Genomic DNA, 27,312 nt, shown 5'->3' on the forward strand with positions numbered 1-27,312 from the left:
GCTCTTTTTTTTTGAAGAACACTAAACCACCACCCTCATCGGGCATCTATAGCACCACCGAAAACCTGCATCACCGCCGCCATAAATCTGCTCTCAGATCACCCCACCCCCTTTGAAGACCACCTGTCATCGCTCAATCATCACTTCTGGAAAACCCAAAAAATATAAACAAACCAATTATTATGCAAACAATCCAGAATTAGGGAAAAATCAAAATGGGAAGACAATGTTCTTCTCTGTTCAGACGTCGTCGTCCCCTTCCGCCTCCGACCAGACTTCGCTAACCCCATTTGTCTCCTTCTTCATCTCTAAACCAGACGTCTCCTACACCAGCACCTAGAAGAGTTCAAAGAGACGATCTCTAGCATGCATATCGACGGAGTGGAGATCCACGAAGTGTAAATCCATGGATTACAACGTCAGTGGCTAGCAGGGGAGGACGATGGTGGATTGGAGGTGACACATGGAGGATTTTATTTTAGCTCTATAAAACCGATCTCCTTAATCTCCTCTTCCTCATCGATTTTGTTTCCCTCAACTTTTTTCTCTCTCTGATCAGTGGGTTTAGAGGAGAAAAAGGGAGGATTTTTTTTTGCCGCAAACCACCCTAAACGCCACCAGCTCCGTTGAATATGAAACTCCTATCTCAAACACAGATTTGAACCGCCACTAGCTTCTTTCTCGCTCTGCTATTGCTTTTGTTCTACATCGTGCATTGAGGGTGGATGGTTTCATGATCTCATCGGAGTAGCTTCAGGGTGCCGATCGTTAGAGAGGAAGATGAGTTCGAAAGGAAGATGAATAGGTGAGAAAGAGGATAGAATATGGGAAAGGGAAATGAGGGGTGGGTGGGTTTGGACATAATATTTTTTTATTTTTATTTTCTTTTATTAATTTAAAATGATAAATAAATTAAATTAAATTAAAAAAACAAATTATTAAGGGCAAAATAGTCATTTTATGTCAATAAGGACTAAGCGAGCAAGAAAAAACAAACCTAGGGACGGTCCGAGTTAATTTTTAAAAATAAGGACTAAACGTGTTTTTTGGCACATACACGAGGGACGAATGGTGTAATTTACCCATAGAATTATAACACTTTGGTACTTAATTGGATGTTGTTATTTAATTTTGTTTTCTGCATCTAATGTTTTCGTGTTTTCGGCGATTAATATTGCTACGTATCGGTTTATCTGCATCCAAAAAAGGCTGATTTAAAAAAAGTGATTATTACATACGATAAAAGGTATTATCGGCGACTGCCTTATTAACGGCGACATTTAACTTTTCGTAGTGATTTTTGTCTCCGCTTAAAATCGTTTTTCTGTAGTGTTAACTAAATCCTTTTGATAAGAGAACATGTTTTATTTTTTAAAACAATTCCTATGCATCTTTACCACACATAATGTCAATCTATGAGAAAGAATTCAAGAACACATAATATATATGGTGCATGGTTATTTGCAATCTAGCCCTACCATATTGTCTGTTTCTGGTACGGAGGCGACTATATCGCACAATAGCAACCACAAAGCATCAATCATGGTTCTGGACGTATGTTTATAAACTCACTGAGTACGTACAACTGGTGACGTTGTTGCATGGGTTCTATGACTTGGCCGATATATTTGACCTTCCAATCCTCATGTGACACGTCCTACTCCAAAAACCCCCGAACCCAACCCACAACCGGTGTATAATTATATAACATACTTTCGTGTTACTATCGTCTTATGTTAGCTAGCTAGTAGTGAATGGAGTCCGCCGAGTTAACCCTTGTCATCCATTACGCAAAGGATCTCAAAGATGTCAAACACTTTGGAACCATGGATCCCTATGCTGTAGTTTGGATCGCCGGCTATGGAAAGGAGTCCCAAAAAATAACAACACCTGTCGCAGAAAAGGCTGGTTGTTATCCAGAATGGAACTATTCCGTTAAATTCCACATTGTTCCTGTGAAGAGAGAGTACAGTCTCTTCATCCAGATCAAGCACGAAGGGGCCATGTTTGACCGGTATATCGGAGAAGTTGAAGTGCCTTTTGCAGATCTTCTCGATGCTGATGCTTCCATTGGTAAACGTAGTTACCGGTTGTCCATACCATCCGGTGAAAAAAAGGGAGAAATCATTTTTGCACATCAATTCTCGAAATTGGATGTGGATGAGGATGATGGCACTGGCATCAGCCATGCAACAGATCCTTGCGAAAAGAGAAAACGCGATAAAGTGATAAACCTTGCTAAGAACGTGACAAAAACTGGTGCTTTAGGAGCTCAGTATGTGGTACTATTTGCGCTGGGGTTGGATGGCCTTATCGAGTGAATCAAACCCAAAGATGGAAGTAGGCAGTATGTCCACAAATGCTGCCCAAAATTATGTCAAATGCGAAGGTGTTAATTTACATGGTGTCATTAATTTGCTTAAGTTTAGGACTTTATGGATGTGGTATAAATTTGTTTTAAGTTGTTGTTGCTTGCATGGCTTCATTTGCTTTAATTCGGTTATGTATGTGTATGGCTGTATGGTATCAATTATGTTGCTTTTGTGTTTATTGTAAACGTGTATCTATTTGTATTTTTTTTTTTTACAAAATTACACCTTTATTTCTTTATGCAACAAGAGACCATCCCATCCCTGCCCATCTCTGCAACAATTGACCCTCCAGGCCTCCACCCTGTCTCTCGTGACCACCCAAAAGCATGTCTTACAAGCAGTGGCGGACGCAGACTGTTTTAGTAGGGGTGTCCCTCATACTTCAAGCGGATGCACCTAACAGAAAAACCAAAAAAAAAAAAATTTACAATGCATGCCGGAAATTGAGCAGTGACCCGGGACCCCAAATGCCCCACTAAGGTCCGCCACTGCCTACAAGGCTACATAACTGTCTATAAATGTATTGAATAAGGGTGGATTATATATATATATATATATATATATATATATATATATATATATATATATATATATATATATATATGCCCTTTACAATTATATTTCTTCATTAAGAGAACGAATTGGTTGAATATACATGCCTGCTTTCAAATTTCCCATCCCATGAAAATCAATTGTCTTGAATAAGGGCGGATTATACATTTAAAACTCTTTACTATACAATTGTCTTGATTTTGTTTTTCAAATTCAAACTAGACAATCACTACAAGAATAAGCACCTATAGAGATGAGATCTATAGGGACGACATATGTCGTTGCTATAGTCACCCTATAGCAACGACATGTCGTTGCTATAGAGTTGACTAATTGTTTTTGACTTTTGATGCTACAACGACGACATCTCGTTTTAACATATTAAGAGGGAAAGAAAGTGAATTTGGCGCGTTCTTGAAACATCTATGGGGACGACTTATCCCTCCAATAAATAACAAAAAATAAAAAATTAACATATTTTTAAATCTTTTGACGGAAATAAAAGGATGACGTCGTTTTGGGGATAGTTATAAGGACGACTTGTCGTCCTCATAGCTCTCTATGCCAAAAATTAGAACAGCCCCTTCGTTTCATTGATGCATGCTCAATAGATTAATCATCAGTCTCTCTCGATCGATCGATCACAGATTCTTCCCTTCTCCCCTGGCGACTTCCTCACCTCTCACTACCGTCAAATCTTCTTCCCCTCTCCACAGATCCTCATGCTAGTTGCCAAAGATTTGCTTCAACACCGACGATTCTAACTACAGGCTTCCTTTTCACCTCCGGTTACGAATTCTAACAATTACAAGTCCCACTCCAGCGACCTAGGTTAGTAATTCTAGGTTAGAAACTGGAATTGGGGTTTATGTCAGCAATTATGTGTTTGAAATTGAATTTGTGATTTTCTATGGTTTCATAGCTCGCACAGAAATCATCGACGGAGAGGAATGTCGAACATTGTCGTGATAGGCCTTGCCGGAGCTGGCGGAGGTATTGGTACTTATTCCTTCCCTTTTACTCTCTCTGTCTACTTCCTATTCGTCTGGTGATACGCTTATTCAAATGCTACATGTTTATCTTCTTTTCATCATAAACCTATTTTGCTTTCTATGATCACAATCCAATAATGAAGTAATTTTCATTTGTAATCTTCATATCTCCTTATGTTTGTTTGCAGGGGATTTATTATTATTAGCATGTTGTTCTATCTTGTTGTGGTAGCATTAGCAGGGTAATTACACCAAATTGTTTTACAAAATCATTCTATACAAATGCTATATCAGTGTTTGATATTAAATTTTCCTAATTTTTACTTTTTTATTTTCTAATTTTTTTTCTTACTGTGATAATGTCCAGGTAAGGTAGCAGATCCTGATGGAGGTAATAATTTTGAGCATTGAATTTACAAGAATTGTCACTAATGTCTACTTATAATTCATATTATGATGGAAACTAAATTGAAACCAATGCATACTCTGGAATGCTTTCCAGTTATACTTTTGGAACCAATGAACCAATTCTTTAAAGGGGAAGATGTATATGGAGGCTCTTACAATGAATTGGAGGCTTATTTATTTTTCAGTCGTGCTTGCCTTGAATGGATGCAGGTTCGTAGCTTACTCTTCATCAACTTGTTTATATTGTGCTTAAGAAGATAATTTGTTAAACCTTTTTTTTTATTTCCATGTTTTCCATCATCAAACTATCTTCTGTGATTCTTTTTTAAGAATCCATTGACCAAAATGCAGGTAACTGGAACACAACCTGATGTCATATATGTCAATGAATGGCAAGACAGGTCTACTTCCACTCCTCTATTGGGACATTTATCATCATCTTTCACTTCAGGCATGATCTTAGTTTATGGATGTATCTTTCTTTAAGATCTTTAAAAGTATTCATTAACTCATAATATTGAAATTTGTACATCATAGAACCCAATAATAGTATTGACAATCCATAACATGGAACATTATGGGGAGCGCATGTATTCTTGTAAATCCTGATGGAGAAAAACAACAATATGAACACCTCTCTTAACAATATCCAATTGTGATCTCATATCGACACCTCCAATACAAAGGTCCTTCCCCTGCTGCAATTGGCATCATAATCTCCTCCTGTAATGCCATCATAATCAATGGAAACACAAACACCAATGTTTTTCCAGACCCTGTAAATGCTATTCCAATCATGTCCCTTCCAGATAGAATCACGGGTAATCCTTGAACTTGAATAGGTGTTGGTTGTACTATTCCTTTTTCTTTCATTTTTTTCAAAACAGGATCCAGGAATCTCATGTCTTTAAAGTTTTTGATTGGTGGAGGGATTTTATCACCATCAACAATGATATGCCATTGTTTTCTGATACCATCACATGCTTTTTGAGACATTCTTCTTAAAGAAGGCATGGTGGATGCAGGTTTTTCTCTTCACCATCTTACAATTCCTTAAAACTTTTTTAACCCAAAATTACGAAATCGCCCCTAATGATCATGTCCACTTTTTTGTTTAAATTACTAAGCGATTTTACTAAAAAACAGGTGGCAGCTTGGTGGGAAATTTTCATGTGGCATCTTGGGAAATTTTCAACTCCTTGGATGTCAAATATGACCTTGTTGTTTTTGGAGGTTGGTTTTCCTTTTTTTTTTTCTTTTTTGGATGAACAACAAGCTTGTTGAGTCAGGAGCTTGTGAGGATCCATCTACTTACCATAGATATAGATTTAGCCTCCAAACAGCTTATACAGGGCAAGTCCCTTATGGATATTTTATTTGCAAAAGGCTTAATAATCTTATAATGGATAACTCAAAATGTCAAATGATTAAGTCTTTCACTATGCATCCACTGCAATCAAGCATTATAGAAATGGGAAATCAGAAAAATATACAAAATCTTATTAGTTATTGGTGCAGGGGTATTTTAGGCATTTGCTTAAATCTTAGTGGCTACAACAGAGTATTTAAGAGACTCTTCTACCCCACAGTTTGGTCTGTATGAATCTCAACAAGCAAAAAATCTCCAAGCCCACAAATTTAAACAAAGCATACAAATTTAAACAAGGAAATATGCAATTATGACATGTAAGCTTCTTTGTTAATTCATTAAAGATATTTCATTAATATTTTTGATGGGGTTTTTTCTGTTTATTATATATAGACATGCACACTATCAAATAGGAAATACACCATTAGCACTTGTCTGGAAGGATGAGACTTGTAGTGAGTATGTCATTGATACAGATAACAAAGGACAAATTCCAAATCAACAGCAGGTAGTTACAATTTCTTACCCATTATAACAACATGTTTCATTTCAATATGTTGCTATTTTTCATAATTTACCATTCATTGATTTTTTTAATGTTTGTAAATGAGAAGGTGGTTTTGGAGATATAAGAAAATGGGGAACTGGTTACATTTGATGATCCTCCTGTTGTACTTGGTTGCTTGAATGCGGGTTTTACACAAGAGGTTTGTGTAATTATTGTTTAAAAATATTTCAGTTAATAAAGTTTTTTTTTTATTCATTTGGATTTTGTGTTTTTTAGACAGCACTGAATATAGGGAACCTTATAAGGTTTGCAGTTAGTGAGGGTGGATTGACGTTTATGAATGGGAAGGTGGAAAAGGCTGATTTGCAGTATATAGGAAAGGTACATCATCTATAGAGACGACATGTCATCTCTATAGGTGCATCTATAGAGACGACATGTCATCTCTACTAGAGCATCTACCACAACGAACACCTGTTACTAAAGGGTATGATGTGTCGACTCTACATCTCTATCTATGGAGACGACATGTTGTCTTTATAGATACACCTATAGAGACGACATGTCGTCTCTATAGTTTCGTCTATGGAGACCAGCACCGCATAGAGACGAACCAGAACAAGACGACATGTTGTCTCTAAAGGATACCTATTGCGACGATATTTATAGCGACGACCAAAAGGATCTATTGCGACGAGGCTATGGAGACGAAAGCTATAGGGACGACATGTCGCCCCTGACACCTATAGTGACGACTTTTTTAAACTATAGAGACGACATTTGTCGTCCCTATAGGTCCCGTTTGTTGTAGTGAATGAATATTTATGATCAAGAACAACCCTGTAAGATGAGTAGGGAGGGTACACATATTTTGACATTAAATAGCTTCTTGATCTTACTATAACTTATTTCTTACTTTGTGGATCAATGATTGCTTTCTTTTCTGTATTTATGGGTTTCTTCTATTTCAGCTTACCAAGTCCTTCTAATGGATTCTTCCAAAGACTTATTTCTGATTTAAATTGTTTAATCTTTGATTACCTGTAAATTAAATCTCCGCTGTCTAATTCTTTATAACTAGAAAGTACTCTTTTGATTCGATTTTCTATAGTATCCAGAATTGCAATCAAGTGATTGTTTATATTAGGTGCTATACGTACGGTCACTAATAAAAAAAAGTCGTGTCTTCACCACTGAAAAGCGCATTTTATCAAGCATGAGGGAGTCGAACAATCGCATGAAAAATGCCGGAGAATGGGTGGAGGTTCGCCGGAGAAAACCTCAGTCTGCCTCATATATCACTACGTTCTATGTGTCCAACATTCAACAAGATACCACTATGAGCATGCTTAGCAAGGCGTTTCGGAAATACGGTAAGATTGTTGATATTTACATCCCGGGTAGAAAAGATAGAGCGGGCTCCTACTTCACGTTCGTAAAATACAATGGCATCAAAGACTCTCAGGCGACGTTGAACTCGATGAACCAGGTTAGATGCGGACACTGTCACCCCGCTCCCGAGTTCAACTTAAAGAGAGAAAAGAAAGGAAATGGGAGGAAATGAGAGGAAAGCAAGAGAGAATGGTGCTCCCGAGTTTCATTATAGGAAGGAAGTGGAAGGAAATGGAAGGAAAACTTTCCCTCCTACCTTTCCTCCCGATTTGGGAGGATTTGAAAAGAAATAACAAAATGTTTAACTTTCCTTCCATTTCTCTCCAACTCAGGAGCAAATGACAATTTCTTTTTCCTTTCTTTTCTCTTCTTTTCTCTCCTTACTTTCTTTTCTCTTCTCTTCTTTTCTTTGCTACAACTCGGGAGCGGGGTGTGTATCCTAAAGGTGAATGTGGCTAAATACGAGAAGAGATACAATAACTATAAACAGGCCTACAGACCTCATCGTGTTCATCCTGTACAATTATCAACAATTCCAGGGGATTGGTCAAAGATATCGGAAGGTAAAACATTTGCAGATGTTGTCACCGGCAGGAAGGAAAAAAAATTGGTTCCTTCGGTATCTTTGAATAGGGTTTTGGCTATGAAACCTGAAGCGGTACTTACAGGGGAAGTTATTAGCTTTCATCTACTCACCAATCTCTCGGAGTTGCTCAAAAAAGATGGGATCTCACCAAGGGATGTATTTTATGCAGGTGGCCTAAAGATTATTTTAAGGTTTTCAGTCCACTTAGATGCGTCTGGTTGTCTTATGAATGAGCAAGCATGGAGTAAATGGTTCAAGTGGCTCAAGGTCGGCTTTGCTGAGGACGTGCCATTTGAAAGAATGGCATGGCTAAAAATCGTTGGTCTTCCTATTAATCTGAGATCTGAAGAGAATGTGAGCTTGATTGCAGGAAAAATTGGCAAGGTCATTGAGGTTGATAATTGTCAAAATTGGCACGGTATTGATTTATCATCCCCTCACATAAGAATATTAACCAGAGTAAAAACCTTAATCAACTCTGAAATCAATTGTATTTTTCTCGGTGCGACCTTATCGGTGGGTGTGATTGAAACCAAAGACATTTAGCAGCCTTTTTCTAAATATTTTGATTCGGAATCGGACTCTGATACAATTAAGGAAAGCGATGGGGAAGACGATGTCTCTGAAGAAGATGGAATCTCAGATACCTGGGCAGATGGCCATCAGAATGAGGAATTGGAAGAAGGAGAAATTGTCATGGAATCGGAACAAGATGATGGTGTCTCCGATGGCACTCCGGCGACGGTGGAATTCGAAAAGTCAAAGCCAGAAATGGACCAAAAAAGTGTATTAATTGGGGTAGACGGAATGTCTCAAAATCTTGACTCTGTTATGGGTGATATTCCCAATATGCCCTTGGATGATTTAATCGATACTACCGTTGCTAAGCCCACATCTCCCGATGGTTCTTTCAGAAGCCCTTCAGCCCAATCTGATTCAGTTCCACTAGATCAGATCCGAACTCTTGGGAATAATATCGCTTCTGATGACTTTGGGGGATCCGTTTCTAAAAAGCGTAAATTGGATAGTCGTGGTCAACCTGAATTCTCGAGCTCACTTCCAGCTCGATGCCTCGCAACTGAATTCCTTGAGCAGCCCCTTTCATTACCCCTACCAGCTTCTCTACCTGCTTTCCCTCATAATCATCAGCAAGCATCGGTACCTTCTATTGATCTAAATGTCCCTGCTAGATCGCAAGCTTCTACCAATATTAATGACGATTGCTCATCTTCTAATGAGACTGGGAAACTTATCCAGGTCGACAATAGGGTGGGTTTCCTTATTAATGAAGACAATATGGATATTCTGGAGGGAATCTCATCCAAAGTATGTGTGGGTGAAGGTGAATCAGGTAGTCAACAATGAATTCCCTAAGTCTAAATATAAGGGGGTGGGTGAATCCTACAAGGTTGATTGGATAAGAAAAATTAAAATCAAATACAATATTGATTTCATTGGAATACATGAGTCAAGAGTAACAGATTACAACACTATTGATTTTGTTGGGTGTTGGGGCTCGTCAAATTTTGATTATGGCGCTGTAAATCCCACTGGTAGATCTGGAGACCTATTTTGTATTTGGGATCCACATATCTTCGCAAAAGTAAATTGTATTAAAGCAAAAAACTATATAGTCATCATGGGAAATTGGAAGGGGGTGACAGGTGTAACAACGATGGTAAATGTTTATGGACCTCATTCTATTGCAGAGAAGAGGGCGTTATGGGAGGAGCTTTCGACTGTTAAAAAATTACACCCTGCAAACACTTGGATCTTTCTTGGAGATTTCAATGCTGTAAGATTTGCTCACGAGAGATTCAACTCTATTTTTTGTAAAGTGACGGCGGCAGATTTCAATAAATTCATCGTGGATGAAGGATTACATGAGTTTCACATGGGGGGATCCAAATTCACATTTCTGAGGGAGGAAGGACACAAATTGAGTAAGATCAATCGCTTCCTTGTCTGTTCAAATTTCATTAATTTACAGCCACTCACCTCAGTCACTGCTCTTGCCCGTGAGCACTCTGACCACGCTCCTATTATCCTGAGGCCTTCCAACTGTGATTATGGGCCGCTGCCATTTCGGATTTTCAATTCGTGGTTACAATTAGAAGATTTTAACGTGTTATTCAAAAGTTCTTGGTATTCCTTTAGGGGTTTTGGTACCGCCGATAGAATTTTGGCCGCCAAACTTAAACATGTAAAAAATGCCATTCGTGATTGGAGCAGGTTGAAATCTCACCGTGAGCAAGAGACTCTAATTCATCTTAAAAACAAGTGGAACCACTAGACGTTATTGCGGAATCTCGTGTACTGTCTGAAGGGGAAAGAAAGGCAAGGCAGGAAGGCTTACACAAGACTCACAAGACTATGGAGATTGAGCAATTAATAAAACTTGATCTTCAGCAGAAGGCAAAAATTAAATGGGTTAAAGATGGGGATGAAAACTCCCGATTCTTTCATGGATGTCTCAAGCATAGAAATCGGAAGAGCAGAATCCATGGTTTAACTATTAATGGTGTATGGAACTCAGACCCCTGGGATGTGAAAGCGGAGATCTTAAAATTCTTTACCGACAAATTCTGTGAGAGATGACCTAATAGACCAAAATTCATCAATAGCAAATTTAAGAAACTTTCTGCAGGTCAATCAAGCTTATTGGAATCTGAGTTTTCGATCCAAGAGATCAAATCGGCTGTTTGGCAATGCGGAAGTGAAAAGGCTCCTGGCCCGGATGGATACTCTTTCAAAATCCTTAAAGCCCATTGGGATACCATTGGTGGTGACATAATAAAATTTGTTAAGCACTTTGAACTCAACGGCACTCTTGCACCTGGTTGCAATTCTTCAAATATCACACTAATTCCTAAGATACCTAATCCACTAAATCTCTGTGATTATCGACCCATCAGTCTTATTGGATGTATGTACAAGGTGATTGCAAAACTTCTCATTGTTAGATTGAAGATGGTAATCGGGGAGGTGGTTGATGAGACTCAGACAGCTTATATTCAAGGCAGGCACATTCATGATGGTCCTTTTATTATAAACAAAATCATATCTTGGGCAAAACAAAAAAAGAAAAAAATGTTCTTGTTCAAGATTGATTTTGAAAAGGCATTTGATTCCATTAACTGGGGTTTTTTAGACTCAGTCATGGAACAAATGAACTTCGGGTGTAAATGGAGGAGATGGATTTCTAGCTGCTTATCTTTAGCAAAAGCCTTAGTTTTTGTTAATGGGACTCCCACAGAAAAATTTTCAATATCCAAGGGGGTAAGACAAGAGGATCCACTGTCGCCATTTCTTTTTATATTGGCTATGGAAGGGCTAAATATTGCGGTGAAAAGTTCTTGCGATAACCTAATTATCCGTGGCATTAAACTACCCGGGGACGGTCCTGTTATTTCACATCTATTGTATGTTGATGATGTAATATTTGCGGGTGAATGGGATTACGAGAATCTTAAAAATCTGTCACGGATTCTGAAGTGCTTTCATATTTCTTCGGGGCTGAAAGTCAACTTTCTTAAGTCATGCTTATTTGGTGTGGGCATTGATAAAGAAATTCTTTCCAGTACTGCTCAAGCACTTGGATGCCGACATGGTGAATTTCCGTTTAATTACTTGGGAGTACCGGTTGGTGCTAACATGGCACTTAAGAAAAACTGGAATCCGATTCTGAATAAATTATCTTCTAAGCTCTCTAGTTGGAAAGCTAATTCCCTATCTTTTGGGGGTCGTCTCACCCTCATCAAGTCTGTTCTGGATAGTCTCCCCACGTTCTATATGTCGTTGTTTAAAGCTCCATTGGGAATCATCGATCAAATTGAAAAAATAAGGCGCAAATTTCTATGGGGAGGTAGTGAATTGAAAAGAATAATTCACTGGGTAGATTGGAATAAAGTCATTCCCCCTAAATCCGATGGTGGTTTAGGTGTAGGATCAATTTTTGCACAGAACACTGCATTGCTATTTAAATGGTGGTGGAGACTCATGAATGAAAAGTGTGGTCTATGGAGAAGTGTTATTGTAAGCATTCACAACTTAGTCAACAAACCTGCCTCTTATATAGCGAGGAAATCATCAAACGGAGTCTGGTGCAATATTTATAAGGCAGTTAGAGATACTAATTTGCTTCACATAGATTGGACTGACATTTTCGCCCTCATCCCGGGGTTTGATGTTAAAATAATGTTCTGGAAGGATCCTTGGTGTAGTAAAACTCCTTTCTATACCAAATTCCCTAATTTATATGCGCTGGAATCAGTCAAATGTTGCTCAGTGAGCGATAGACTCTCCACAAATGGTTTCTCGTGGATGTGGAGATTTGAACCGTCAGGGCCGATTGAATTAAACGAACTGTTGCAGTTATACACGGATATTGGAAATTTGAATGTCGTGGAAAAACTCAATTTTGGATTCAGCTTCCTTCTCAATCCTAATGGGGAATTCACTGTAAATAGAATGAGGAAGTTCCTGGAGTCAAAACTAATTGCATACAAGGGAAAGACAATTGGGTGGACAAAAACAATACCTTTGAAGGTGCGCTGTTTTGTTTGGCGTGCAACATTAAACGGGATTCCGGTGGCGGAAAACTTAGCTTCAAGGAGTATACCTATTGTTAATTTGGGTTGCCCAATGTGTAATTCGGAATCAGAATCGGTTGATCACTTGTTAGTCAACTGTGACTATGCTAGAGAGGTACAACAGTGGATATTTAAATGGTGTGGAATTGGAGACAAGGTTTTCACAGGTGTAGGTGATTTCATTGATTTTGCTGCTACGTGGGGGAATTGCCCAAAGAAGAAGGATATTCTAATCTCTATTTTCTACTGTCTAATTTGAAATATTTGGATATCAAGAAATGATAAGGTTTTGAAGGGTATCGCGATGAATCCCACTAAACTGGCGGACAATATAATCTCATTCGTCTTTAATCGGTGTAAACACAGAGGAAATGTTTCATGTGGGAGCTGGACGGAATGGTGTATTTCACCTTTTACTTTTGTTGCTTCTTAATTTTCTTTGTTACGTCCTTGTTTATTTTACTTATTGCCTTTGTTGCTCCTTGCTATTGGGCGTTGCCCTCTATTAATGATATATTTGCCGTTTTCTAAAAAAAAAAGAAAAAAAGTCAAACATAGGAGAGGTGAAAAGGTCAAGGAATTAGAAGGTGAAGGGTTATAGTAGTTTGATATTTGATGCTCGGAAAATTATTAAATAAATTTCTTCTAGACAAAACTACACATTAGGTCCCTATGGTTTGGATCCTTGTAGGTCTTTTTGAATAATTTTGGATGGGGTCCTTTTCACGTTTAAATGAACACGGAATGTTATTTTGGATAACAGTGTTATATTTTCAATTAAGTCCCACATGAAATTATATATTTTCCCTCACAAGGACCATTTATGTAATTTGTTTCTGCGATTGTCACAGGAACTATTTATATAATTTTATCTATTAATATTTATTGCTTTTATTTTATTTATCTATACTTTTTTTATGATTTAGATTTTTTTTATGTTTATTCAAATATATTTTCTACTATTTTTTTTTTACATTTTGTTAGCTTATATTTTTTTTTGATGTTTTGTTAGAATAAATTTTCAAGTATTTTTGATATTTTGTCCGAATAAAATTTTTAATGCTTTTTTTACATTTTGTTTGTTTATATATTTAAATATTATTATTTCCAATCTACTCATAACTCAAAACATAATTCACACTGGTTTTCTTTTTCTTTTTGTTCATTTAATATATACAAGGTTATATTATTATTATTTTTTAATTCAAATATTTAACTATATAGCACAAATAAGGTTATATAATTATTATTTTTGAAAAACATTTTCTAAACATTTTTCTGTAAGCAAAAGTGTAAAATAGTTTGTTAAACGTGAATATGATTAATATATATTACACTAGTTTATAACCCGTGGGAACCACGGTTATAAAATTAATTAAACTTTTATAGTAAAAACTCAAAATTATTAATCAATTATTTTAAATAAATTATTAATTAAGAGATGTTTTTATTAGTTATATGAAATTATAATTGTTGATTCAAATAAATATGTAATTAATTTTTAATATATATTAGACATTTTTTATTTGTGAATTAATGAAAACAATAATATAAAACTTAAATTTAAAATTTAAAATAAAGAATAAATACATTGACAAATAACATCAAATTAATGATGATGTCTAATAAATTTAAAATAGAGAACTAATAGATTGACAAGTGTCAACACATTAATTAAGATGTCTAATATGATGACACATGACAAAAAAACTACTTTTTTATTAGTATAGAAATATAAAACTATTTGTTATAATAGGATTTATATCTTGGCTAGGATCTGAAATGGGTGTTAAGTTATACATATGATAATCGGATTCCGTATATTCGAAATCTAACAAAATTTCTAAAAACAAAAAACAAAAAAACCCGCAAACAAAGTTAAGTCTATCTTTTTTCTTTTTGAACTTTACTAGAATAATATTAAAGTCACGAAACTTCAATTCGGGAAGTTGTATTCGACATCTCGAAATTGGCAAATACAAAATTAAAAGTTTTTAAATTTATAACCTTTAAGAATTAAAATGAACCATTAACCAAGTGATGAAAAATTAACAAATTAACAATAGTCAATCCCCAATAGGAACAAATTGGCATTCATATTTGAACTAAAATTAAAATGAATTGGGATTCGTATTTGAACTCTGGCGATTTCGACGATCGGAGGTGTTTCCGGTGGATGCAAACGCTAGTGAAGGCCTCTTTCCGACTTTTTTTTTTTTTTTTTTTTTTTTGTGGTCTCGGTTTGCGGTCTAATGGGAGATGACGAGTGGACGACTATTCATGGAAAGAAGCAAACGTATGTGTTCCAAAGATTAGGTCAATTCAATAATAATGATTCGAAGGAGAGGCAATTATTAAACATTGCAATCATGGTATACATCTCTAATTTTCGAGTTTTTGACTATAATGGGGTTGTTGAAAAAAATATTTATCATTTTAATGTTAATTAAAAGTATTTACTATTTTAGTCTTTTTCTCATTTTTTTTTTTACTTTTTAGATTCCTTTTCAGTTTTTTTGTTATTTTAAATATCTTATTTTTTTTCTCTTTTATTCCACATTTTTATTGTTTATATATATATATATATATATATATATATATATATATATATATATATATATATATATATTTAAATGACAGCTTTCATTTTAGTTTTTTTACCTTTTTTTACAGTTTTTTAAAATAAATGTTTTTTTTATCTTTTTTTTTTCTGTTTTTTTTTAATATTTATTTTTCTTATACAACATTTTTACCAACAAATTTTAGCGTCAACATTAAAAATCATCAAAAAACACCACTATAATCAAATTTTAATACGCAAAAATTCCAACATTCACCTACAATGTTTTTAAAATAAAAAAAAAAGACACCTCAACATTGTTTCTTTCAAAAAGAACACCACAAATAAAAAAAAACTTCAACATTGTTTATTACAAAAAGAAAAAGCTTGCATCTAGGTTCGGATGGTCTTGAGAAAGCTTATAGTGTAAACAGGTGTGCGGACCGGTATACGTTGTGATTTCAAAACAACCACTACGTTTACATTTACTTGCATGAAGTTTCCATTTGCAACCTGATTGTAAGTACAACTTGCATCTTAGAGTCCAAATAGTTGGGCGTGACTCAATGACCTCAAATTGTCTATGTGTCCTAATGCTATGGATCTTGATTGCTCTAACAAGTTCCTCTTTATCCTTAAAAGAATCTTTTCCCAACTCTCGCGTAAAATCATTCTTACTCGTTGATTGTGTCATAATCCAATTTTCATCAATATTCAAATTTGTTCCTTCCATATTAGTAAAAGTTTAGGGTAATTCAACATTATTGTCAAAAGATGTTTCATCATCATCTTCTTCAACAATTCCATCTTCCAATATTTCATTTAACTCAACATCATTGTCTATATTCATCAAATTAGTCACAACAGCAGCTTGAGAAATTATAGAAAAATTCTCATTGTCAATCATATCTATAATAGAATTCATCTACAAACAAACAAAAACAAGCAAAAATTGATCAAAAAATGATCATATGAATTTGTGATAACAAAAAAAAAGAAACATAATGCAATCAATTCCATCAAAGATTAAAAAAAACAAGCTGTGAAGATGGGGAGGCAAAATCGACACATAAATTGATCAAAACAATAATCAATTCCATTTACAAAAGCAAATAATCAAAATAGAAATTGATCAACAATTCTTCCTAACTAGAAGCAAAATTGATATAAATAAAAATAGAGAAGCAAAAAAGCAAACATAAACTTAACAATTGGAATCCAAAAGCAAACAGAAAACTTAAGAATCAGAATCAAAATTGACAACTTCACATACCTTGCAGTCGCCGGCGACGATGGAGGAGGCGCAGCCAGCCGGCGACGGACGGGGGAGGTGCAGCGGCCGGAGATGGTGGACGACGATAACATTCACCTGTTGTCGTCCACCATCTCCGGCCGCTGCACCTCCCCCGTCCGTCGCCGGCAACTGCAAGGTATGTGAAGTTGTCAATTTTGATTCCGATTCTTAAGTTTTCTGTTTGCTTTTGGATTCCAATTGTTAAGTTTATGTTTGCTTTTTTGCTTCTCTATTCTTATTTATCTCAATTTTGCTTCTAGTTAGGAAGACTTGTTGATCAATTTCTATTTTGATTATTTGCTTTTGTAAATGGAATTGATTATTGTTTTGATCAATTTATGTGTCGATTTTGCCTCCCCATCTTCACAGCTTGTTTTTTTAATATTTGATGGAATTGATTGCATTATGTTTCTTTTTTTTTGTTATCACAAATTCGTATGATCATTTTTTGATCAATTTTTGCTTGTTTTTGTTTGTTTGTAGATGAATTCTATTATAGATATGATTGACAATGAGAATTTTTCTATAATTTCTCAAGCTGCTGTTGTGACTAATTTGATGAATATAGACAATGATGTTGAGTTAAATGAAATATTGGAAGATGGAATTGTTGAAGAAGATGATGATGAAACATCTTTTGACAATAATGTTGAATTACCCTCAACTTTTACTAATATGGAAGGAACAAATTTGACTATTGATGAAAATTGGATTATGACACAATCAACGAGTAAGAATGATTTTATGCGAGAGTTGGGAAAAGATTCTTTTAAGGATAAAGAGGAACTTGTTAGAGCAATCAAGATCCATAGCATTAGGACACATAGACAGTTTGAGGTCATTGAGTCACGCCCAACTATTTGGACTCTAAGATGCAAGTTGTACTTACAATCAGGTTGCAAATGGAAACTTCATGCAAGTAAACGTAAATGTAGTGGTTGTTTTGAAATCACAACGTATACCGATTCGCACACTTGTTTACACTATAAGCTTTCTCAAGACCATCCGAACCTAGATGCAAGCTTGATTGCTATGGAAACCAGACACCTTATAAAAGAGCAACCTTCTATTAGTATTCCGGCTTTGAGAGTTGAAATAGTTGAAAATTTGGGCTATACTCCTTCATATAAGAAGGTTTGGGTTGGAAAGCAAAAAGCAATTGAACATGTGTTTGGAAACTGGGAAGAGTCTTATGTCGCTTTACCAAAATATCTAGGTGCACTTCAAAAGTTCAATCCAGGAACTATAGTTGAATGGTGTGTTTCAAGATCGACCGATGTGGATGAAGTTGAATTTAGGCGTGTTTTTTGGGCTTTTGCTCCCTCTATCAAAGGGTTTCACTATTGTCGACCGGTGATTAGTATTGATGGCACACACTTGTATGGTAAATATAAGGGTAAGATGCTAATTGCAATGGGAGTTGATGGCAATAATCAAATTTTGCCACTTGCATTTGCTATTGTAGAAAATGAATCTTATGATACTTGGGATTGGTTCCTTTCTCATGTCAAGAATCATGTGGTGAAAGACCGTGAAGGCATATGCCTAATATCTGATCGTCATGGTGGAATTCTTAAGGCTGTCAATGAGCATGGATCTCCATGGTTAGAGCCACGTGGTTTTCATAGGTATTGTTATATTTCTTAACCATTCTTTTAGGACATTTCAATAACTTGCTTCATTAACTTACATTATTATTATTATTATTTTTAATTTTAAAGGTATTGTTTACGACATTTCATCAACAACTTTTATGACAAGTTTCGTAATTTAGAATTGAAAGCTTTAGCTTATCGTGCCGGGAGTCAGAATCAAATTCGAAAATTCAACTCCATCATGGAAGAAATTGGGAAGTTAAATCCACGTGCTCGACAATGGTTGGAGAGTCATCCACTTAATAGATTGACACTTGCACATGATGGTGGAAGGAGATATGGGTTGCTCACAACAAATTTGTCAGAGATTTTCAGCAGTGTACTTAAAGGTGCTCGTTTCTTACCAATCACAGCTTGTGTGCAACTTACATTCTATAGAATGGTGCATTATTTTGAGGTGAGACGTCCTTTAGGATCTAGTTCTCAAGCTCATGGAGATACACATACTCCACATGTTGTAAAACAAGTAGCTTTGATGGCAAAAGCAAGTGCACATTCCTCAAGATCTTTTAACCGAGAAAAATGTATATTTGAGTTGATAACTCAAAGAGGTCGAAATGTGCAAGTAGTTAATTTGGAACAAAAAACTTGCACATGTGGTAAATGGGAGGCATTTAAATATCCTTGTTCTTATGTCTTGAGTGCATGTGCCAAACTCTCTTTGAATAGTTGGCAATATGTTGATAGATGTTACTCGATTGAATATTATTATGCTACTTGGGCATCTGAGTTCTCCCCGCTTCCTCATGAAGCGTATTGGCCACAATCACCATTTAATGAATTACTTTCAAATTTAGAACTATTACGAAATAAAAAAGGTCGTCCTCGTTCAACAAGACTAAAAAATGGCATGGATATTAAAGAAGGAAGAAATGCCAATCTTTGTGGAATTTGTAGGCAACCGGGACATAATCGAAAACGATGTCTGTCTATGCCAAGGTAATATATATATATATATATATATATATATATATATATATATATATATATATATATATATATATATATATAATTTTTATGGTATTTGTTGTGGTTATTGTCTTTTTTTTTTCTTTTTTTTTTATAGGTAATGATTTTTTACCGGTTCAAGGTCAAGCTAATTGTGATGTTTTTCTTTTTGTAATAAACAATGTTGAAGTTTTTTTTTTTTTTTTTTTTTTTTTTTTTTTTTTTTTATGGTGTTCTTTTTGAAAGAAACAATGTTGAGGTGTCTTTTTTTTTTTTTTTTATTTTAAAAACATTGTATGTGAATGTTGGAATTTTTGCGTATTAAAATTTGATTATAGTGGTGTTTTTTGATGATTTTTAATGTTGACGCTAAAATTTGTTGGTAAAAATGTTGTATAAGAAAAAAGAATATTAAAAAAAAAACAGAAAAAAAAAGATAAAAAAACATTTATTTTAAAAAACAGTAAAAAAGGGTAAATAAAACTACAATGAAAGTTGTCATTTATATATATATATATATATATATATATATATATATATATATATATATATATATATATATATATATATATATATATATATATATAAAACAATAAAAATGTGGAATAAAAGAGAAAAAAAGAAGAAGATATTTAAAATAACAAAAAAACTGAAAAGGAATCTAAAAAGTAAAAAAAAAAATTGAGAAAAACACTAAAATGGTAAATACTTTTGAAAGAACACTAAAATGGTAAATATTTTTTTCAACAACCCCATTATGGTCAAAAACTCCTAATTTTCCGCATCTTCTTTCGATACGTGAATTATGGAATATTTGTGGTTGTGTGGGTGTTGTTGTTGATGTTTTTTTATTTTTATTTTTATTTTTTTGCAAAGAAGAAAAACAAATTGGGACATATATTTGCCTTCTTCAGATTCATTAGGATTTTGAACCAGAAACCTTGTTGAATTATTTATGCAATATTCAGAATGACAATCCACGTCTACATACAAACATGCCTAGGTTTTCAAGGGAGGCTATAAAACCTGAGGCTGCTCTCACCCAAGTTCCTACATGTAATGTTAACATGAAGTTCGTGGGGAAGAATTTATACACCTAAGTACTCACACGTGATCAAAAATTGGATGATAACGCATCGGGATTGGGTGTCGTCACAAACAAAGTTACGATTAACTATAATGGAGTCAAAATTCATCTTTATCATCTAAAACTTCTAGGGTGTTACAAAGATTTATGTGCAACTCAAAACACTTAGTAGCATGTGTCAAGGTGAAAGTTTCATGGACATGACACTACAAGAATTTAGACATATGGTGACACTTTTTAAAAACAACGTAGTCTCACTTTTGGAAAAAAAATGACGATTTATAAAGTGTGACTAATTATCATTAATAAAAGACAAAACTTCAAAAATGGTATCTGTGGTTTCTAAAAATCTGAAGTTTAGTCCCTAATTTTTGAAAACTTCATAGATGGTCCTTATAGTTTCAAAACTTTTAACAAATGGTCATTTTCGCTAACTCCGTTAGTTTTTGGCCGTTAAGTGAAGGGTATTACTGTCATTTCACTACCACAGGGACCATTTATGAAGTTTTGCCTTATTTAAAAGAAAAAGAAAAAAATATATAATTATTTAATATTAAAGGGTCTCTCTCTCTCTCTCTCTCTCTCTCTCTCTCTCTCTCTCTCTCTCTCTCTCTCTCTCTCTCTCTCTCTCTCTCTCTCTCTCTCTCTCTCTCTCTCTCTCTCTCTCCACCTGCTTCCTTTCATCTTCATCAGATAGATCTCAAAAACCCAAAATCAAATGGGAATATGTGGCAAAACAAGTTCGTTCATCCCTAAACTATACAGTGAACACAAGAACTCACCCCCAATTTCAACCAAATTCGTTACTAATCGTGATTTGCAGGTTTGAGATTCAACAAAAAAATCGAGACTCATCGTTTGGTCTCTTGGTCTCGACTGGACATCGAAAAAGGTTTATCGAAATCGAAATTGCAAGGGCGGAGACGGCTTACCGACGGCAGCAAGGCAACGACGGCGGAATGCAGTAGCGATGGTGGCTGTGATTGGTGGCGGTGGGCGGCCCTACTGCTTTGTTTATGTTGTCTGATGCTCGACGAGGAACCAAGAGGAAGCAGCAGCGACAACGATGTTGGGTGGTGGTGGGTTACGATAGGAGGGAGGCGTAGGGACTGCCACGATTGGCTATGGTGGTCCTCATTGCCGATGAAGTAAGAAAAGAGGGAGAGTGACGAGGTGGCAACTTTGTTGCCTTCACTGTTTATTCTGATTGGCAATGGGTGACGAGAGAGGAAGGAAGGGAGAGATAGAGAAAGCTAGGCAACAGCACAACAGAAGCATCACGGTAGGTGGTGCTTAGATGATAGGAGGTGGCAGTAGGCACTCCGGCAACCTCCTATTGCCGGTTTTCCCTTGCTTTCTGTTACTATTACTGATAATAGAGGATGACAGCAGGTTAGGGAGGTGTTGGGGTGTGTTGGTTAATGCAAAACAAGAGAGTAGAGGGTGTTTAAGGGTGGCAATTTATGAAGAAAGAAGGAGGTGGAGGGGCTGCTAAAAGTAGCTTGAACGGAGGGTGGCATCCCTCCTTTGATTTTTCGAGAGAGAGAGAGAGAGAGAGAGAGAGAGAGAGAGAGAGAGAGAGAGAGAGAGAGAGAGAGAGAGAGAGAGAGAGAGAGAGAGAGAGAGAGAGAGAGAGAGAGAGAGAGAGAGAGAGAGAGAGACCATTTGTATATTAAACAATTATTTTTTATTAGATTCATAATTCTTGGATGAACAATACAATAACTTAATGGTTGGTACGATTAATCAGAGTGCTCGTTATGTCTACGAAGGCTTTCTGCGATATTCAATGTTTGATTTTAAGTTAGATGAATAAATATTTAAGACTCAATCTCAGGCTTGCATTAGATTTTTTAGTTGTAAAACGAATTACTAGGGTTTAAAAGAATAAATAGTTCACCAAATGAAATTAAAAATGTGAATGGTAGGATTTGAAGATAATAAGGGTTATTGACATAAAAGAACGTGAAAGTTTGAAGTTTTATTTTAAATGAATATTTAACTTTTTTTTTTTGATCCCCTAGACCATCAATCTCGAAATTTACCCGTGTAAAATACTACTTTTTTTTTTTAAATTAACAGGCTTCCGGTTAAAATGATGATGTGTAGATTGATTTTTAATAGTAAAGGTTTCCACAGCCATCTAGACATATCTACTATAATAAATGAAGATTTTTTTTGTCACATGTCCTCTTCTCCTTAATTTGGACACATGACATTTTCTAACATTTTTAAATTTTCTATTTTCCACTTGTCATTTTATTGTATTTTTCATTTTATTAAATTAAAATTTCACATTTAATATGTAAGATAATATATATGTAAAGTATTTATTACAAATGCTTTATATATGTAATGTATCTAATATATTAAAGCTTCTTTAATTCTAATAATTCAAAAGATTCCTCATTTTTCTTATAAATTTAAACTTTTCAAATTGTTAAAATTTTATATTTAATTTTTTTTTTTAAATAAACTCATGTAATACATGGGTCTAACACCTAGTCCGTCCATATGAACCTAAGGAATGAAACGCAAATCAAATGAGAAAAGTTGCAACTCTTACCATTCATCTTCAATGGATGCTCAAAGACCCAGTAACTCAAGGTCGTCACCTGCAGATGCACAAATCATCATCTTGATGTACAAATCATCACCCCACCCATCTCTATTATTGATCTCGTCTCATTTTAGAAACCATTATATTGTTCACCTCCATTTTGGATCTCATCTTGACGCATACATCATTGCTAAAACCTAATCGAACCTTTTGTGTAGCCTTCGAACCTAATCTAACCTGTAATTGGTTGAATCAACATAAAAAATCGACTTTCAGATAGGGAATCGAACCTTGTCGCCTGGTGGTGGTGTTGGTGGCCAGATCGAAGGAGTCTCCGGTATGGCTAGTCCGAAACACCCTAATCGTGCATTGAAATTTGCGTCCGACGTCATATTGCTAGCTTTAATGTCTTTATAAATCACTTGTTGCTCACATTCTTGATGAAGATAAATCAAAATAGAGGCTAACCAAATTGCGATTTTGTCATCCCTTCTTGAGAATACTTTAATCTTTTCACAGCTGTTGCATTGCCTGAGGATGCCCGAAATACCTTATAAACAAACCCAGAAGCAACATGCCCAATGATCCTATTTGAATGGAACCCATTTGTGGCTATTTTAAGCTCTATGTAACTGAACTGTTTGGTCCTGTTAGAAGCTCTGCTTGAATGTTCATATCTATTTTTGTCCATCTCCATTTCTTGAAAGAAAGTTATCCGAAAACCAAAAGTGCACAGAACCGGTTTGGGTTTGGAAGTCCGGCCTTCTTTGGTTCGCCAGTGAAACTTAATACACATTTTCAAAATTTTCTCAGCAGTAGTTTGGTCCATGTGGCAATGAAAACCTTTGAACATTAGAAGTCAATCTACACATAAGAAATGTAACTAGGAAACCTAATTTTGAACAAAAGGGTATTTTAGGTGTATAAATTTCGAGTTTAATTGTCTAAAAGTCCAAAAAAAAAATGTTAATTGATCATTTATAACCAAACATAAAACTTTCAAGTACTTTTATGTCGATAACCGTAAGTTCTTAATATTAACAATGCATTTTACATAAATGTTAAATTCCCATAGTAACACAAAATCAAACTTTTTGTTTCTACTTTTCAAAATGCAGTTCACAAATATAAAAGTTTTAAAGCATCCTTGCAGACTTGCTTAAAGTCGGACAATTTGAGGGTAGAGATTTAACAAATAGGGTGTTTCCCGAAAATTTATGGTGTGTATTTGCCAAGAAAATAAAATGTAAAATCGTCCTCATAATGTTTATATAAAAATATTACATTAAAAAAAAATATTGTATACATACAGATCGTGTCTATATATATACATATTATATTCAGGCAGTTGAACCAATGTAACTTTGACGTGGGCTGGAACGCCTAACCGGTTCATCCACAACTAGACCCTGTGCACCAAAACAAAACACCTGGTTCATCAAAATCTTGCTCAATGAAGACTGCCGCCTATGGAACTTTGATTTGTCACGGCTAACCCATGGACCTGTGCTAGACCGCATATAGTTCTTGATCACAACATTTGAAGGCCTTTTATCATCATCTTCAATATCTGAACCCGAGGACCAAGATGACCCTGAAAACTGGCTCGATGGTGACTGCACCCGTAGCACCCCGTGGGTTAGCCCAGCCGAAAACTTCTTCTTTGTAGACGGGCTTGGAATCGAGCATTTCGAGTATTTTTCCCGATATGAAATCGGTCTATTTTCGTGCTTAAATTTCCTCAAACCGAGAGAATTTACGGAATCACAATCATCGTATTCCTCTTTTCTTCGAGCAAATCCGAAAAGAAGCTTTAACCGTCTAGCGGGCCCACTTCCCGATTCCCGGTCACAGTAATCCGAGTTTGACCGCGTGGGTGAGCCATACTGACTCAGTTCGCCCGAGTACATTGACTCGCGATCCGGATTAGCGTAAAATATGATTTCCGCGTCCGGGATTCGGAAGGAAGTTCCAGGACTGCCCCCGATCCCATGTGTTTTCAGATGGGATACAAGGGCAGTCCTGGTCATATAATCGTTGTAATTCGAAATCCCACCGGCCGAGATCAGCCTCTTGATTAAAATCTCTGATGAGGCTGATCTCGGCCGCTGTCTAAGGAGATCAAGGGGTGTCATCCGATCAACGTCTCGGATGTTCAAATCAATGTATCTAACAGTCATAAGGAGTTCGACTAGATCCGAATGGATGTTCTCGATTACGGCAATGTGAAGCGCGGTTCGACCATCGTTGTTCTTAACATCGATAATTTCTTCTAAATTTACAATTTTGCCACTCACGAGATGCTTCATGAGTTCGATTTGCTGGTCAACTCGCCGGAATCCAGGCGTTTTGAATCCGGCGATTGTTGTGTGAAGAAAAGTGTCACCGTGGTTGTTTGTTAATGGGATTAGGGATGGAGATGATGAAACTAAAAGCTCCACCACTTGTAAGTGACCATTATAGGCGGCAATGTGTAATGGCGTGTTGTCTTGTGTGTCTTTTGAGCCGATAAGATCATAAGATTCAAGTAAATACTTCACAACCTACACAACATGATAGCTCTTGTTAGGATCAATAATCACATGATCAACAACGTCCCTACATTTCCTTACTTAAAATAGCAACTTACTTACATTTTTTTTTATCGATAATAACATTCGTAAGCCAATAATAGCAATATAGTTAGGTTTCTTTACACCTAATAACACCATCCTTACAATTACTTACATAATAGCACCATCTCTAGTTTGTTGACATAATGCCGATAAATAATTAATTTCCATCCAGCAAAAAGGCAAATTTAGGTGAGAAATTTCAATGTTTTTGGCATAATTTCCAATTTTGGCCACACCTATAGAAAATAACAACTTTCACGTGCCAAAAAATATTCCAAAGTACATTATTTTCCTCATAAACGTGTTTTGCAATTTGCACTATCAATTGGTAGAATGGAAAATTGTAGGAAATCGTTTTTTATATTTCTTTACCGATAATAACGACAAAACTTAAGCATTTTGCAGATAATATCAATTTGTAAACTCATAATAGCAACATACTTACATTTCTATACACCTAATAGCAATGTAGAATTAAACTTATTAGCATTTTACACTTTCAGGTTATATATTGTTATTATCTGCAAAAGAAATGTAATTAGGTAAACACTAATTAAAACAGAGTTATTAGCAGATTGAATACCTCAGTTTGACCTCTGCCACAAGCTGAATGCAACAAAGTAGAACCCTGCAAATCTCTATACATCAAAACATCATCACAATCTTCAAGAAGTTGTTTCAAGATTTCAAGACTCCCACCTCTAGCAGCAGCATGAACAGCTCTATTTATCATCTCAAATTTAAAAACAGACCCAACTTCTCCCCCCTTTGACCACAAAGAAAAGTCAAACAAAACCTGGAAAACCTCTTGATTCTTCCCCCTTGCAGCAGCATACAATATATCAGTAACACCATACTCGCCTTCACCAAAAACAAGCAACGGATCTCTTTTCAACAGTTCTTTAACAAAACCCACGTCACCGGCTGATGCCGCCGTGTAAAGAAGCCAACCACCGTATCCAGCTCTGATCAGTGAGTTACGGCCATGGCTGTTTCTGGGTTCACCTTCAAGAAGAAGTTTTCTTGCCACTTTTGATCTGTTTTTTGCAACATCGTTGAATTGATCTTCATCGTCCCACACCGTCTCCAGCCGCCGGATACGGCGGAGAGATGTTAGTTTTATGAGAAGGTTTGTGTCCAAATGAAGGAGTTCTCTCACCAAATCGTAGTGACCATTAGCTGCTGCTAAATCGATTGGAGATGCATACCACCATTGATCACCGGTGCTTTCCCACCTTAATGGGAAATACGAAGGAGCCATCGAAAAAAAAAACAAGCGATTTAGGCACTGATTTTAGTAAAATCTAAGGGTTACACACAAATATTTAGGAACCCGTGAATTATTTTGATAGATTTGATCAAAGATGGAAGCTTTATTGGAAAACAGGAATAACGCAGAAAGAAGAGTTGATTTTGTAGAAACCCAAAAGATGATTTATGGGATTCTTTTAGAATTAAATTGAAAAGGGATTGTGTATACTACAAGAAACCTAATTTTAGAAAGCACAAATACATAGGCATGTTTTAAATTTAAACTCTGGGTAAAGTTCAATTTGTTATGGTAATCAAAGTAGACCTAACTTGCCCAACACAAAGATTTACAGAACCCACGAATTATTTCCAAGATTAGATCAAGATGAAAACTTTATTGGAAAACAAGAAGACCCAAAAAAGAGAAGTTGATTTTGAGGAAACCCAAAAGAGGATTCATGTGACAAAGGGGTATTGGAACTTCAAGAAAGCCGTGATTCTAAGTTTCTTGAAAGATGGAGGGATGATGAGTGAATCTGAGGAGATAAAGGGTATGATCAGAGAGTCACAA

The 27,312-nt window shown here is 35.7% G+C and overlaps 4 protein-coding genes across 8 annotated transcripts; 3 read left to right on the forward strand and 1 right to left on the reverse strand.

The window, feature by feature from the left end:
• The first annotated feature begins 1,754 nt into the window (after positions 1–1,754).
• On the forward strand, positions 1,755–2,321 carry LOC145068114 (protein SRC2-like). Its single transcript, XM_079015097.1, has one exon. It carries the CDS (start codon positions 1,755–1,757, stop codon positions 2,319–2,321), a length of 567 nt encoding a protein of 188 aa, XP_078871223.1.
• Positions 2,322–3,462: 1,141 nt separating this feature from the next.
• LOC145070609 (uncharacterized) lies at positions 3,463–7,208 on the forward strand. 5 transcript variants are annotated; one of them, XM_079017560.1, is made up of 11 exons: positions 3,464–3,755; positions 3,847–3,923; positions 4,284–4,307; positions 4,419–4,534; positions 4,676–4,775; positions 4,915–5,349; positions 5,471–5,557; positions 5,843–6,010; positions 6,087–6,201; positions 6,308–6,400; positions 6,478–7,208. In XM_079017560.1, exons 2-6 carry the CDS (start codon positions 3,875–3,877, stop codon positions 4,965–4,967), a joined length of 342 nt encoding a protein of 113 aa, XP_078873686.1. In that variant the 5' UTR covers positions 3,464–3,755; positions 3,847–3,874; the 3' UTR covers positions 4,968–5,349; positions 5,471–5,557; positions 5,843–6,010; positions 6,087–6,201; positions 6,308–6,400; positions 6,478–7,208. The 5 variants fall into 5 exon arrangements, with proteins under 5 accessions (XP_078873689.1, XP_078873686.1, XP_078873687.1 ...); XM_079017561.1 differs by having other exon boundaries at positions 5,854–6,010; XM_079017562.1 differs by lacking the exon at positions 5,843–6,010 and having other exon boundaries at positions 4,915–5,145; positions 5,238–5,349; positions 6,478–7,207.
• Positions 7,209–17,112: 9,904 nt separating this feature from the next.
• On the forward strand, positions 17,113–19,434 carry LOC145071486 (uncharacterized). Its single transcript, XM_079018358.1, has 3 exons — positions 17,113–18,253; positions 18,347–19,219; positions 19,347–19,434. The coding sequence occupies exons 1-3, from the start codon at positions 17,127–17,129 to the stop codon at positions 19,348–19,350; spliced, it is 2,004 nt and encodes a 667-aa protein (XP_078874484.1). The 5' UTR covers positions 17,113–17,126; the 3' UTR covers positions 19,351–19,434.
• A 4,644-nt stretch (positions 19,435–24,078) lies between these two features.
• On the reverse strand, positions 24,079–26,915 carry LOC145065719 (uncharacterized). Its single transcript, XM_079012774.1, has 2 exons — positions 26,074–26,915; positions 24,079–25,418 (listed from the first exon to the last, which is right to left on the reverse strand). The coding sequence occupies exons 1-2, from the start codon at positions 26,749–26,751 to the stop codon at positions 24,216–24,218; spliced, it is 1,881 nt and encodes a 626-aa protein (XP_078868900.1). The 5' UTR covers positions 26,752–26,915; the 3' UTR covers positions 24,079–24,215.
• Positions 26,916–27,312: the final 397 nt, after the last annotated feature.

Source organism: Lactuca serriola, chromosome 8, assembly GCF_051521515.1.
Source record: "Lactuca serriola cultivar US96UC23 chromosome 8, Lser_US96UC23_V15, whole genome shotgun sequence".
Taxonomy (NCBI): domain Eukaryota; kingdom Viridiplantae; phylum Streptophyta; class Magnoliopsida; order Asterales; family Asteraceae; genus Lactuca; species Lactuca serriola.